This window comes from Typopeltis vanoorti, chromosome 8, assembly GCF_054136105.1.
Source record: "Typopeltis vanoorti isolate ZY-2024b chromosome 8, IOZ_Tvanoo_1.0, whole genome shotgun sequence".
NCBI classification, from domain to species: domain Eukaryota; kingdom Metazoa; phylum Arthropoda; class Arachnida; order Uropygi; family Thelyphonidae; genus Typopeltis; species Typopeltis vanoorti.
In genome coordinates this window covers 71,970,110-71,986,382 of record NC_143556.1, presented here as the reverse complement: position 1 = coordinate 71,986,382, position 16,273 = coordinate 71,970,110, and the positions used below count along the sequence as shown (strand labels likewise).

The window sequence follows — 16,273 nt, the reverse complement described above, 5'->3', positions numbered from 1 at the left end:
TAAAATAAATAATGATGGCATCAAAGAGTTAACAAAATTAAAGAAATATTAAAAAGGTGTGCTGGAGGATAAAATGCACAAAGTATGTTTTCCAGGAGCTAAAACGAGTAGAGTGATTGAGGCAGGAGCGAGTAAAAGAGTTAACAGTATTAATAGGTACAAATGAATTTGAGAGAGGACAAAGAGTGTGTCGGAATGGATATCAAGAGGCTGCTTAGAAGGATAAAAGAGAATAGTGTGACAGGAAGGGTAGTTAGCATGTTGCCTAGGTATGACTGTGGTGAAATGAGGCAGAGAGCAAGGATTATGAATGATATGCTGGCTGAAAATGTGTGAGGAGACGGGAGCACAGTTTGTTAATGCGTGGAACGAGTTTGAGGGATGAAGTGAGCTGTATGGGAGTGATGGACTGCATTTGAGTGGTTATGGTGTGAGTCGCTTGGAGAGACTGCTGCTGGAAGGTAGAGAAGTGAATAGAGAGAATGAATCAGATCGAGTGGGAAGTGATGTGGAAGAGCGGGAGAGTAAGACAGGAGAGATTGAAGAGGTGGTTATGAATGGGGAAGTGAGTGGAATGAGTATAGAAAATGAGAGAATGGGTGTGCAAGAGGAGCAAGGAAACGGGGAGGCTCAGGGTGGACAGGGGTACACAGCATGAGAAAGGTGGATGCTCCAAGAAGAGGTGAGCATGTGTAGGCAGGAAAGGAATGGGATGACCAGGGATCAAGAGGAAACAGTTGGAATTGAAAAGGGTATTAAAATGAAGAAGAAAGGGAAATGGCCCCAGTTGAGCATGGAGAGATCACATTGAGTGAGTGGTGTCAGTGGAACTAGCTGTAGATCCAGAAATGAGCTGTTGTATTTGTATACAAATGCTAGAAGTATAAGAAACAAGGCAGATGAAAAATGGTTGCACTAATTGCGTCTATTCACCCAAAAATTGTCGGAATAAGTGGGACATGGTTGGAAGAGGATGACATCCTGACAGGAATAGAGATGGAAGGGTATGATGTGTTTTGTGAGGGAAGAAGGGATAAAAAGGGAGGGGAAGTGCTATTGATGATGGAGAAAGAGTTATGTCCATATAAAGTGGAGATGCAAGAGGGAAATAGTGCCAGTGGTTTTGAGGCAGTATGGTGTGAGATAGAGGTAAGTGGAATCAAATACTTGGTGGGATGTTGTTATAGACCAGGTAATGTGGATGGTGGTGATAATGAAATGTACAATCAAATTAGCCAAGTAAATAAGAAAAGGGTGATCATTATGAGTGATTTTAATTATGGCAATATAGACTGGAATGATGAGATGGCAACTGGAAATAAAGAAAATGAGTTTCTTGAGTTTTAGAGGGATAACTACCTCAGACAGTATGTAACAGAGGGCACATGAGGATTGAGGGTCTTGGATTTGGTCATCTCATCAGAGGATGTAATTATAAATGAGGTGTCAAATCATCCACCAATTGGTGAGATTGACCATGAGGTGATTACCTGGGTGGATGCCAGCAGTGAGAGGACCTCTGTGAGAAAAGGGTATATGTGGAACTACAAGGGGAGAATTATGAAGAGCTCAGGAGACAGCTTGCGGGTGTAGCGTGGAATGAGGAGTTAACTGGAAAAGAGATCAATGCAGCTTGGGGGATTTTCAAAAACTGTTTAGTAGATGCAATGTCTAAATGTATTCCAAGGGTGAGAAGGTTAAATAAGGTGGGTGTGAGATGGATGAATAAAGAGATTAAGCATGCAATAGAGAAAAAGGGCATTGTGGAGGCAGCATAAGAGAAATGGAAATAACCAATTCCATAAGGTCTACAAAGACCAAGCAAGGAGGGTGACTTGGTTGGTGAAGGTAGCTAAAGAGAGGTATGAACAACAGTTGGCTAATGAAGCCAAAAAGAATCCTAAGAAATTCTTTTGATATGTAGCCAGCAAAAGAAAGAATAATTATGGAAGGATGACATAGATTGGAGAAAATGGTATAAAGACAGCTGATGCAGAATGTGTAGTGGAGATACTTAACAGTTCATAAAGATCTTTCAATGGAGGGATTGAGAGCAGTTGATGATGGGGAGGAGACTGACTGTAGGTGAGCAAAAGGTGTATGGAGAGTTGAGTAAACTAGATGTTAATAAGGCTGTGGGACTTGATAATATATCACCACGTATTCTGAAAGAATGTGCCAGGGAGTTGAAACCCATGTCTGGACAAGAGAAAAGACCAACTTTATCCTCCCCCCCCCCTCCCCATTTCTTTTAGCATGCAACAATGACAGCCAATAAAAGGGGAAACAATTTTACATTCAGTTAAGTCAAATCACCCAGAACCATCCAGATTCGTTTAACATTCACCACTGTAGTTGGTTGAGCAGCTAGCATATCTGCTCTCCAACCAACAGACTGTGGATTTGAATCTCACTACGGACATGGATGTTTGTCACTATCTTTAAGGTGGAAGGACAGATGAATTTCTCTGCTAAGTACAAAATCACTGCCTACTTATTGGAGGTTTCAAGTTTGCTCTCTATAGTGAGGTTTCTGGATTACATAAATACAAACAAATAATAAAAATAATAAAAAATGTCACCCCCCCCCCCACACACACACGGTACTAAAGCACTATGCATTTACAACCTTTCATGGGCAAAAGTAACACAAAAACTGTCTCGGTTCCTAACCTCAGCAATGTTCATTCCCATCTCCGGTGTACAAAAAACTAGCCCAACTTTATTCTGAAAAAAACTCAAAATTTCAGCTTCTTCAGACACTTGGTTTTCCCTACATTATTTCTTTGACATTCTTTCTGCTAAGATTTGTGCATATGTTTACTCTGGCATACCATGTCAGAATTCTCTCTTTTTGATCTTCATCAGATAAATATCTGTCCCATTCTATAAAATTCATTTGCTGTCCGTATCACTTATTACTGTCACTAACCATTCGGAACTTTTTGATTTCCTTTCTTTAAATGTTTACACTCTCCAGTCCAACTCTTAACAGTGAGATTATTTGTCTTACAGTTGTCAATGTTCACTACTTCACTCGCTTTGTTTTCCAACTTGCACTGATCAAGAAAGTAGATGCCCAGACATTTGCTATCATATGCTTAGCAAATAATCTTGGTCTCTTCTGAGTATAATGTAGTTTTTTTGTCTTGATTTCCTCTCTAAAAAAAAAGCAAGATTCACACATCCACTCTCATTTGTGCATTTCTATAAAAATGCCAAATGAAACGACTTCTATGTCTCATTTTCATGGTTAGATTGTTTTTGGTCTTCTGATCAAATCATTTAAATTGAAATTATCACCAAAACAGTTCTTGTTCATGTGGAATGATTCATTCCACTTTAACTTCTCATCCCTTGTGTAAACCTTTTTTGTCCAAGAAAAGAAGCAAGATCTTAATTGGCTTATATCAAAATTCCCTTATTCTATTATTTCACCAAAGCCTGAAATAGCTGCAGACAATTATCAACATAACTAAAACTGATTTTGAAGGTGCTAAAAGTAGGAAACTTGCAACATGCCCAAATGGCATTTATGGGTCTCTAGCCAAAGCTATTGGTATTAACTTTTATCCAAACTTGCTTTAACATTCAGATTTTTCTATTAAGCTGGAGCGTTGGCAAAAATGTTTACCGAACGTAGCAACTGATAAACGGCAAAAGTATGATAGAAAAAAATAAGAGTATGACAGCGAGTGTAAACAAAATGAAAGAGCGAGTGTTGTATGGAGATTCCTTAATAAGAGGTGTGTTAGTTGAGAGTTTAACAAAATCGTACCAACCTGGTGCGAACGTTAAGAATGTAAGCTAATCAATTAGAATGCAAAAGCAGCGGGTGAAAGAACTGATAGTGGTAGCAGGTACAAATGATTTGAAAGGAGACAAAATGGCTATGAGTGAGGACGTGAAGGAATTGCTTGAGGTAGCAAAAGAGAAGAGCGAGAGAGTTAGGATAGCAAGTCTGTTGCCGCGGTATGACAGTGAAGAGTGGAGGAGGAGGGCCATAATTGCAAATGACTTATGCATGAATTGTGCAGGACGAGTGGTGTGGAATTTGTGGATGTGTGGAGTGAGTTCGATGGGCGAAAGGATTTATAAAAGATGGATGATTTATATTTGAATGGATTTGGTGTACGGAGACTTGAAAAGGTGTTGTCGAATGTAGTGGAAGTAGATGTGCAGAATCAGGGAAACTAGAGTTATTAAGGGGGGGGGAGAGTAGATATGCAGACGTTAGGGAGACAGTAGAGTGTATGAATGTGTGTAATATGCCCAAGCGAGTACAAAAGACTATGAATCAGAATGGGATAGTTAGTGTAAGGAATCAAAATAGGGATGGGATAAATGGGCCTCTGCAATTCATGTATACTAATGCCAGAAGTATTAGGAACAAGAAGGAAGAATTTTTGGTCTTGGTTGGCACTTCCAGGCCACACGTTATTGGCATTAGTGAAACATGGCTGACAGAAGATGATATAGCTAGTGGGATTGAATGTGGGTGTATGGTGTGTTCAGGAGTGACAGGGAGAATAAAATGAGGGGAGGAGTGTTATTGATAATAGCTGATGAGCTACAGCCAAGGAGAATAGAAGTGGTACTGCAGGATAGAGAAAAGAGCACATTTGAGGCTATTTGGTATGAGATTGAAACTAGCAGAACAAAATACATAGTTGGGTGCTGCTATAGACCAGGTGATGGAATAGATGGTGGAGATAGTATGCATAAGCAAATAGAAGAAATGAGTGGAAGGAAGGTAATTATGAGTGATTTCAACTATGGTAACATTGATTAGAAGGAGGAGAGGACACATGGGAGGAAGGAATTGGATTTTATGCGATTATTAAGGGATAACTATCTGCGACAGCATGTAATGGAAAATACTAAGGGTTAGAGAGTGCTTCCATCTGAGAATTTGGCTGTAAATGAATATGACCACGTTGCCACCAGTTGGTGAGAGTGATCATAGGGTCTTGACTTGGGAGGTGGCTAAAGGTGTAGAATTTACAATTAAGACAGGGTACATGTGGAATTATCAGGCTGGTAAGCATGACAAGCTTAGGAGTTTGATTGGTTCAGTGCCATGGCATGTCAAACTGCAAGGGCTAGGTAGTGCATAGGAGGCAGTTAGGAAGTGTTTGCATGAGGCAATGGCTGACTGTATACCTAAAGTCCGAATAATAAATCAATTAGGGGTTAAATAGATGAATAACACCATTAAGCTTGAGGTGCAAAAAAGGAAATAACTATAGAGGGAATTTAAGGAGAAAGGTGACCAGCACGCACATGAACGGTATAAAGCCCAGGCCAGAAGGGTAATGAGTGTGGTAAGAAAAGCAAAAACGGATTACGAAAGAACATTAGCCATGCAGACTAAAGAGAATCCCAAACAGTTTTTTTGATATGTTGCAAGTAAAAGAAAAAATTTATATGGCAGAATGATTTTAAAGAATGCCGATGGTGGGAGGTAACCGAATCAGTTGATATAGTTAAATTACTGAGCGAGCACTTTGCAAGAATATATCATCCAGGTGGTGACATTGCAGGAATGAAGGAACCAATAGATTATACGGGAATTGTGGTGAATGAAGTGGAGGTGAGTAGTCTATTACAAAACCTCAATGTCAATACATCTGTATGATTGGATATTATACCAGCTTGTGTTATACGTGAAGCGGCTAAAGAATTGTCAGTGCCCTTGACCATTTTGTTTAATTTGAGTCTTGGATCTGGGTTAGTTCTGAGGGGGGGGGTGGAAAGAGGGGAAAATAGTTCCACTGCATAAAGGAGGTTCCAAGACTGCTGTTGAAAATTACCACTGACCAATTAGCATATCAGGAATCGTTGTCAAGGTCTTGGAGAAATTAGTCAAGACAAAAATACAGAATTGGATAGATGAAAATGGGATACTGTATGGGGGACAATATGGTTTTGTGAAGGGTAGATCATGCCCCAGTAACTTGCTCACGTTTTATAACACAGTGATGGCTGAACTGGATAAGGGTAATGGGTTTACATGGTGATTCTACTGGACCTTGCTAAGGCCTTTGACAGGATACCACATGGAATTCTAATCAGTAAACTGCATCATATGGGGATGGATATAGGGTTGGTGAGATGAATAGGTGGGTGGTTGATGGAGAGATATCAGAGAATAGTTTATTCAGGAGTGGAGTCCAAAAGACAGCTTGTGACTAGTGGTGTGCCGCAGGGTTCTGTTCTTGGACCACTACTTTTCAATTTGTTCATTAACGATATAAGAAAAGATCTGAGAGGAAGTGTTCACTTGTTTGCTGATGACGTAAAGTTGGGTAGAGCAATAGTGAGTGCACAGGATGTCAAAATTTTGCAAGATGATTTGGAGGACTGGGCTAAGGAAAATGGATGTCGATTTAATGTGGCAAAGTGTAAGGTTATGCATTTTGAGGCGAAAAGATTAGCAGCAATATATCACATTGGTGGAACTGTACTCCAGGAGATTGATGAGGCCAGGGATTTGGGAATGTTGGTGGATAGGGAGTTGAAGTTTAGGGGCACATCGCAAAAGTGGCTAAATCAGCTCATCAAATCACTTGGTTGCTGAAAAATACTTTAACAAGCAGAGACAAACAAGTTATTGTTCCTCTGTATAAAGACTTGATAAGATCCCATCTGGACTACTGTGCCCAGATATGGGCACCAGAGTTTCTTCTTGATGGGGAGGAGGTGGAGAGGATCCAGAGACAAGTGACCAAGATGATAGCAGGTCTATGGAATGAACCTTATGAGAACAGGTTGAAGATTTGTGGGTTGCAAAAATTGGTTGATAGGTGGAAAAGGGGTGATATGATTGAGACATTCAAATTACTGAAGGGTTTCTATAAGATTACTTCAGAAGATTTTTTGAGAATAGGACTGGTGATGGGAGGACTAGGGGCCATACATGGAAGCTGGGCAAGAATGTGGTTAGCAAAGGTGATAGAGCTAGGTTTTTGACTTGGAGAGTGGTGAATGAGTGGAATAAGCTGCCAGAGTCTGTTGTGAGTGCTATTACTGTGAATGAGCTCAAGGCGAGGTACGATAGATACTGTATGAAAATGTCGAATAGTCGTTCTTGACAAAATATTAGGGCTTTCCTCGATGAGTCTGTCGACTCCTTGGAGTTGCCCGAAATAATAACATCTCCCCACAGAAGAGCTAATATGGCTACTTACTTTCCCTCAAATTCTTGCACAATCTTGGTAAAAGTCATCCTATCATTCCAAAGAGGCAACATTCAATGCTTCCCCTCCCCCTTTGCAAATATCACAACTGACAGGTGTCAGTTGTGATATTTGCATGTCACAACTGACACCTGTTCTATGTAACTTTTATATTCTGTTCCGCTGATATCTATCCTACAGCCTGTAAATTAGTCCACATTCAACCTATTCCTAAAAACGTAATAATGTCAAATTACTGTTAAATTTCCTTCAACTTTCTAAAGTAGCACGGAAAACCAGTGATGCACAAATGCTGTAGTACCTTGATGCCACTAAGAAGCTATCACCTGGATGGATTCTGCCACTGTCTATCAGAGGATCTTCTTGCTTATGACAAATGCCATGGAAATGGAAGAAATCTCAAGTAGCTGTTTTTGATATTCCTAAGGTGTCTGATTAAATTTGGCACATTAGCCTATTAAGCAAGTTCCCAACATAAGATCTGTCTTCTGCAACTAGGTTGCTAGCTTTATCTCTAGACATACACACATTACATGTGATGGTGGATAATGGCAATCAAAAAGGCACTGTTCTTTACGCTGGCCTAGCTGGTTGAAGGGTTAGTGTATCTACTCTCCAGGCAAGAGGCTGCAGGTTCAAATCCTGCCAAAGGTATGGATGTTTGTGATTGTCCTAATTATCTAAACAATTACCATATGTCCTGGTGCAGTATGACCTTAGATGTCTTTGAGCCATAAAAAAAAACTGTTCTTTGCTTACTCTGTTCTATAGAATTCAATGACATTCTCCAGTTGAAGCTAATCTAATCCACAGTTTTGTTGATATCAGCAAATGGACAGATATCAAAAAGTGGTATACGAAGGAGCAAAGTCCAGGTGACTAGTGGTGAGCCACAAGATTCAGTGCTAGACCACTATTGTTTAATTTGTACCTAAATGATATAATAATCCGAAAGGAAATATTCAATTGTTTGCTGATGATGCAAATTAGGTTAGAAGAATAGCGCCACAGCAATGTAGAGAACTTGCAAGATGATTTAAATAAGCTATCAGTATGAGCAAAAGATAATGGGTGTTAGTTTAATGTGGAGAAATGTAAAGTTATGCATTTTGGGATAAATTGGGATTACAAGCTATGTACTACATTGATGGAACTGTACTCCAGAAAATAGATGAAGCTAGAGATATATGGGTGGCTGTAGACAGAACTGAAGTTTAAAGGACATACTGCCAAGACTGCTAAGGTAGCTCATAAGATTACTTGGCTATTGAAAAACACACTAACAAATAGAGATAAAGAAGTTGTTAAGGCCTTGATACATCCACATCTGGATTACTGCACTCAGGTCTGGTCCCCTGGGTTTTTTGGGGATGAGGAAGTGGTGGAGAGGATTCAGAGACAAGTGACCAAATGGTGCATGGTCTGTGGAACATTTTCTATGAGGATAAATTGGGGTTGTGTGGACTGCACAGTTGCATGATAGGTGAAAAAGAAAGGATGTGATAAAAACACATAATTAAAGAGTTTTATTGGATTGGTGCAGGAGGAAATGTTTCAGCACTTGGCTAGAGAGGGACAAAACATGAGATCATCCTTGAATGTCGAGTAAAAGTGTGGTTAGTAGGGGGGGGTATGAGGGTTAGATTTTTCATTTGGAGAGTTATGAATGAATGGAATGGATTGTCAGTCAGCTTTTAGCACTTTCTGTTAATGGGTTCAAGGAGAAGTATGATAGACTGTATGGATAATTTGGATTTCCCTCAATGAGTCTTTGACTCCATGGAGGTGCCGATACAATAATAATTTGACAAATCTTCAACTATACAAAATTCTGGCTTCTACAATTATGAAGTCTGATCTCCAAACCAGTTTTTAGTGGAGTTCTGATAACTGTTGAAAGTTTTTCACTTGCAAATTATTGGTTATACTATAAATTAAAGATGCCAAGAAATTATATTCTTGGTTTAATCCTTTATCCAAGTGTAAGCAAACAAAGTTCGCAACTGGTATATAGCAGTTAATGACTTCATATCACTTGCCTTAGTATCTCATAATGCAAAGCATATATCCTTACGGATATGCATATAATACTATGCATTATGGGAAGGGTCACTATCTGGACCAGTTTCGACCTTTATTGAGGTCTCATCTGCTATATACGAGTTGCCCAGTCGTGAAGTTACTACAATTTTGGATGGAAATAAACCTGGCCAAGTTTTAAAAATTTCTTTAAATTCTTCACAGCTTTAATTTAACCAAGTATTTAAAGTATAACCAAGTGAAAAAACTTTCAACATGGATAATTATGTGCTACAATAACCTTGAAAATGTTGCCATTATCCACTCTCCACAAATTTTTCAACAAAAACAGAGGGTAATGAGTAGGAAGCATTTAGGCTAACTAGCTTCGCATACATGAAGTGGATGATCATAATGGGAGATTGACCGTGGTAATATACACTGCAAAGATGAAACTATGTGCAACTAAGAACTCAATTTATGGCATTCAGGAATTCCAGAAACTGAAATATTACAAACTGAGATATATATATATTGAGGCGTATAACAGATACCATGAGGATCAAGATTTTTGTGTTCAATCATAGCATTTGAAGGTTTCACTCCCGACTTGTCATCCTCCTTGGTTGGCAAGAACAATCAGTTGCAATTTAAAAGATGAATAGGCAAGCAGATGGCTCAAGAGAAACATTTATGGGATTACAAGGCAGATGATCATGAAAGAATTAAAACCCAGCTTGAGGCAATACCACGGATAGCAGAATTAATCGAAAGAAGAGATATCAGTAATGCACAGAAGATAGTCAAGAAATCTGCTAACAGATTTCTTTGACTATCTTCTGAATTTCTTTTTCTCTCTCAAGTGAAAGAGAAAAAGAAATTCAGAGTAAAATGAATTACTAAGAAATCAAACAAGAAATGCATATAAGAGGTCCATAGTAAAAATACCAAGAGGTAGAGAGCAGTTACATGAAGTATATGAGATAAACTAGGAAAGTGACTAGTATAATAACGAAAAATTAGAATATGGGAGGAGATCTGCAACATGATATCTAAGGAAAATCTGAATTTTTTTTATTATGTGAGCTAGTATATACAGAAATAACTATTGATATAACAGAAATAACCTTGCTAGATGATACAGGTGGTTGTGGGGGTGACTGATATATACTTGTAACATGGTAGAGTTGTTTAATGATAATTTTATTAGGATATTTTGTCCTGATAAAGCAAAGTTTACTCTTTGAGTGACTGGGAGAGGAGGAGATGGGACAACAATAATAAACTAGATGAGATTTTACTATATGCTTTTAAGGAAATAGTGCCATTGACTTGGCTTTTTAATTGAAGTCTTACAAATGGAAGATTCCATAAAAAGTAGAAAGGAGGATAAATAATACCACTGCACAAGGGTAGTGGCAAAATGGCAACAAACTACAGACCAGTTTACATTTCTTTTGTGGTTATTAAGATTTTAGTTTCGTATTAAGTTTCATATACAAAATTCAATTGGGGAGGGATAATATTTATGGTAATTTGTTAAGGAGCATTTGTTCCATTAATCTGGTCACCTTTTGTGCTGTACAATATGCTGTTATTTAATTTGCAATGAATGGGTTTAGAAATTAAGCTAGTCAATTGGATTGGCACTAATCTATGTGATAAGTTTTTTTTGGTAGCAGTATCAGAGAGAAAAAAATGATTTCAACTGGGATTCCATAGCACTCTATACCAGAACCATTACTGTTTAACCTTTATGCCAATGACTGTCACTTGATTATGGGGAGAACAGTCAGCTGCTTGATAATATGAAACAAGAAGGATTACCAGCAATAATGCCAATGTTATTACTCTTCAGGAGAAACTGCAAAGATTGCAGCAAAGTAAAGTCTTGAACTTTGGGATCCCTAAATGGATGGTTGAATGCTCTATTGGTATAATTACAGAGAAAGTAAGAGATCTTTGATTGACAACAATTAAAAATTAAAAATTCAGAAGACACACTGCAAAAAGGCAACAAAGACAACCCAAAGGATTGCTACAATATGGAGGGCAGTCGACAGCAGAGATATGCAGTTTTGATGTTGTGCAAGGCTCTGATAAATACCACATCTTGAAATCCAGTTACCTAGGAAGGGGAATTACAAACTTTGGAGAGTGCATAAAGGCATGTAACAAAAATTTTATCAACAATTGAATGCTGGCAATGAGAATAGACTGAGGACAAGTGATCTGCCCTCAGCAGTTTCATAGAAGATGGAGCAATATGATTGATTTAAGCTGTTGAGATTTTTTTTTTTTTTACTGATTGAGCAGTGGAGAGATATTTCAAATTCTGAAAAAAAAAAAAAAAAAAAAAGGGGGGGGGGGGAGAAGGAAGGAGATAGTCACTGGAAGTTGTGGCAACCAGAGCAGAACTGCTGGATTATCTAACCCTTGGCCCATCCACAAAACAGAGGTTTACAGTGAAAAGTACAAGAATCTTTTTTGCATGGAGAGTGGTAAATGAATGGAATACATTTTCTGAAAGGGGTGAGAGTGCAAATAGTAAATAAGTTTAAGGAGTGATACGATAAATTTTGTGGTGTCTAAAGGTGACTTCCCATAATGAGTTGCGAACTCCAACTGAGATCAATTTATTTATGTTTGCCTTCTGCCAAGGTAAAAATGACTTGCCTACCTAAGCTCAGTGCATATCAAATAAAAGATACTCGTATACTGACCTAGCATGGTGTTGAAATTACTCAATCCTTTTGATCTTTTTGTGGTCCTAAGAATTAACCTTTTTTGATCCTAAGAATTAACTTGATGTTAATTCTTAGGATCAGTTTTAGAAATGGATAAATTATTACATAAGAGTATATATAAAACAATAATGGAAAGAACATCTAAGTAGAATGGACAATAGCAGATCCCTAAAAGTATTATACAGATATAAATAGAAAAGAAGAACTGCAAGATCAAGAAAGCAATAGCATGAGACTAGGATAGGCCACTTGGTCTACGCTCATGACAGGAAGAAATTCCAGACAGCATGTTATTCAAGGAAAATTTAAAAAGCCAGTTAATATCCATAACCTGAACTGATATAAGACAGCCATTGCAGAAGTCTGGAAGATTGTGATCTTGAACTGCATTAACTTTTTTTTTTCTCTGCATGTGTGTTATACTTTTATCTCTTTCCAAATTACATGAATTATGCATCACAGTTCTAAAGAAAACAGTGTATGATAGAAAAAAAAAGCATCTAATTGTTTTACTAGTTATCTTTCTGCAATCCAAATATTGTTTTATGTCTACAATGGAATGAGTAATAGCAATTTCAAAATTGTGTAGATAAAATAAATGGATGAAATGATCACAGAATTTTCTTTTTTTAATTTCAATGCCATTTGATAAGGGCTGTAAACCTCTATTACATTATAGAAATAGATTATGTGCTTGTGTTTTGCATTATGGGATACTAAGGCAATTAATCTGATCATTAGCTTCTATATACAAGTAGCCTAGGCATGAAGAAACTTCGCATGCAAACTTTGTTCGCTTACACTTAGATAAAGGATTAAATAATATAATTTCTTGGCAATTTTAATCTAATTTAATCTACTCTAGTAGATTATTACTATGATTGGGAAAAGAGTTAGGTAATCCAGCAGTTCTGCTCTAGACACCAAATATATTTTTTCAAGCCACTTGAGGGTGGTCTCATACTGTGCAATGAAAATTGTCTACTGCCTAAATATTCCAACATCTATGCTAATGTGGGATTCATATCTACAGCTATCTTATATAATCCACTCAGCCAGCACAAGCAATATTCAATAATTTAATATAATAAAAAACAATTTCATTGCAAAACACCCTGTGATAAACTGAAGTTAGAAGTATCATAATAATGAATGAGTACTGAACTCTCATCTGCACCTCACACACAGTACTTATGTGCAATAGGTTCATGTACTTCTCATGTGTGTGGGGGGGGGATTTAAAAAAATGCCCTTTTATACAATTTAATTTTGCTAACATATGGTACAAACACTTCAATAAATATGACATGATGTTTATTGAAGCCATTCAAAATGTTGCATGAAAAAGAGAATTCAGTGCTCATTCCCATTTTAACTTTCATACATGCCTCAGTTCATTTCACTTGTGTACTTAAACTTTACCTTTGTTGTCATGTGTCTCTTTTGTTAAATTTTCCTCTTCTTCATCAGAATGTTTGTCCTGAAGAATTCCTTCATCCTTTATCTCTGAATCTTCATTTCCTCCATCTCTTTCTTCACTATTTTTATTGTTTACACTTGTATTGAAATCGTTGGGTGATTCTGAATGTTCTAATACACCAGAATTTTTCTCAGGGATAGACATTTCTGAACTTAAATGGCTATGAGAATGTCCTCCTTTAACAATCCTAACAAATTTTTCCACCATTAGAAACGTGACAATTCCTGCTAAGACCCAGAGCCCTACACTCAAATCATGGTTATGAATATCCCCTTCCATATCGGGTGAATTATGGGAGTGAGAATGGGTAAGAGTATGTAGATGATTATGGTTATGATCATGCGTAATGCTTTTCGAGTGACTTAATAATGCATGCGGAATGAGATGCAAAAAAGCATCACCAAGTAAACCACCTGAAGCAAAACTAAGTAGCACTTTTAGCAGGGATTCGTGTTCTTTTTTGTTATCAAGTGGAATAAAGAATAATATCACAAATGGTGCAGCGCTTATCAGGAGAGTCGAACCAATTGCTTCTAACCAAAGTCTTAAAGTATTCCTAGATTTCATTTTTTCTGAATCTCGATGTTCACCTTCCTTGTTTGCTTCTTTACTGTACATATAAGCTGGATTAGGCCGTCGGTTTTCTGAATGGTCATGATGCAAATGAGCTACCGCATCCTCAGCAGATTCATATGAATATGCATTGTCATTTTGCAAAATATCATCACTTGAAGAACTAGAAAGTGGTTTTTCATTTGATTTTCTTGAATACTTAGCTGACGGAGATTCTGAGTCAAGATGGGAATGCTTACAACCACTGCCATGTTCATGGCACAATGAAAGTTGCGGGAAATAACTTATTAATACAATACCAATAACCAAAGCCAAAGTTTGAAAACATTTCTCATTTTCACGTAATTTAAACATTACGGATCAGCACCAGAAAATAATTTGTAGCTTTCACACAATTAACGACAAATCGACACAAAGAATACTAACTATGAAGTACCCTCAGCCATGCAAATCACTAATTTATCTCAGAAAGCTCTTAGTTTATACAAAAAATAAGACGCACTCCTCTAACAAAACTACACTTATCCAACTAATCCTATACCACAATTTTTAAATAGTGACAACTCCACTGCCGCCACGTTGATATTTGTAAGAACGCCATCTACAGGTTCGGAAATAAATTCATTAAAAAAGAATGATCAGCTGACGCGGTGAATAAATTAAAATAAGAAGGAAAGATTGAGAGAGAGAGAGAGAGAGAGAGAGAGAGAGAGAGAGAGAGAGAGAAAGAAAATGGCAAATATAATCAAGAAAAACAGAGCAGAATTTAATTTCTGAGGTTTAAATGCAGAATTTGTCTTCGCACCTTTTTTCCCCATTATGAGTATGATCAGTGGTATAGCTAGAGCTTTTATCTCTTAGTTTGCCACCCTTCTCAATACACACCAATTTATTTCCGTATAGGGAAATAAATTAAAACACTATGTTTATTTTTGAAGTAAAACTTTAATTTCAACATTCTAAAATGTTATTTTTCTTGCTTTTCTGTTAGCAAAATCGTCGATGACATTGTCGAATTCTATTTCATCACTCTCAGTTGTTGTTCTATGTAACTTATGGTAAGATTTCTTCAACGCAAGCTAGTCATTGTAGATCTTAGGTAATTCTTAATCAATTTTAATTCAGAAAAACTCCTCTCACAACTATCAACACTTACAGCAATTATGAGGAAAATTGACAGTAGTATTACAATATTTGGAACTGAGTTCTCGAGACTGCAAAAGTTCAAGGGGAACGTCCTTCCACGTCTCTGTTTCGTCTTGCGCAGCAGCAACAGAAATAAAACTCTGAAGTCTTTTTACTCTCACCGAGAAACATCGTGATCATGATTTATTTTTACATTCGTATTTATCATTCAAAAGATTCGATGGAGTAAGGAAGGCATATCTTTCAATAAGAACATGAAGCTGTTGAAATGACGTGGTGATTTCTTGGATCACTCTGTCCAGTGGAAAAACATTTCTCTCCTCAACTCAGTTTCGTATGACAACTCAGCATCTCGTGATTCTTCACTGTCAGTTTCTTTTTTCTCCACCGACGAGCAATGACTATCCCCAAATCATCACAAATTTCTTTGGCGTAAGTTACTGAATTGTTAACTAAATCGTCCCTATTTTCAGTCAAGATTGCTTTTAACTGAATGCTTTCCTCGAGTTTTATGTCGCATTGCTGTATATTCAATCCTTTGGTTTGGAGGTAGACCTGTGTGTCGTTAATTTCTGGAAGGACGGATTCCCATAGGCTAAGAGAGCACAGGAACAAAAATGATTGTAACGCAACATGCAGTATGCCAGTATCTGACCTGGTAACTCTATTTTCTTCTTCACCAGTTAAATGTTCTACAGCACTTAAGATTTTCGGGTAATTTCTTTACAACTCACAGCATCCCCCCGTGCACTCTACCTAGTTTCTACTACATGCTTGATACTTTGATTAGTGACTGAAGTCAGAATATCCCAGCGATGGGTTGAGGAAGAAAAAAATGTGATCAAACGCTCCACAGTTCCAAAAAATGTAACAGAATTCACGGCAACAGAAACTACATGTAAATCCGCAAATTCAGCGAGCAATTTGTACATGCGACAAATTCTGCTTTTCCATTAATTTCCTTGATGCATCTTTGAATGCTAGTATGTTGACCAGCCATCACAGCAGTGTAAGATTCGATGTAGCTTAAAAATATCAAAGCGCTTTACATCAATTTTTACAGAGGTCAATTCTCATGAAAATGTTACAAAAATAACCTTGTTTGTCTA

The 16,273-nt window shown here is 37.5% G+C and overlaps 1 protein-coding gene across 1 annotated transcript in view; it reads right to left on the bottom strand.

Moving 5' to 3' along the window:
- Positions 1 to 14,586, bottom strand: part of Catsup (zinc transporter catecholamines up) — a 40,785-nt gene extending 26,199 nt beyond the window's left edge. The window contains exon 1 of the mRNA XM_090397282.1: positions 13,388 to 14,586. Within this exon, the coding sequence (XP_090253408.1) occupies positions 13,388 to 14,372 (985 nt within the window). The 5' untranslated portion in view covers positions 14,373 to 14,586. The remainder of the gene's footprint in view (positions 1 to 13,387) is intronic.
- Between the last annotated feature and the right edge of the window lie 1,687 nt (positions 14,587 to 16,273).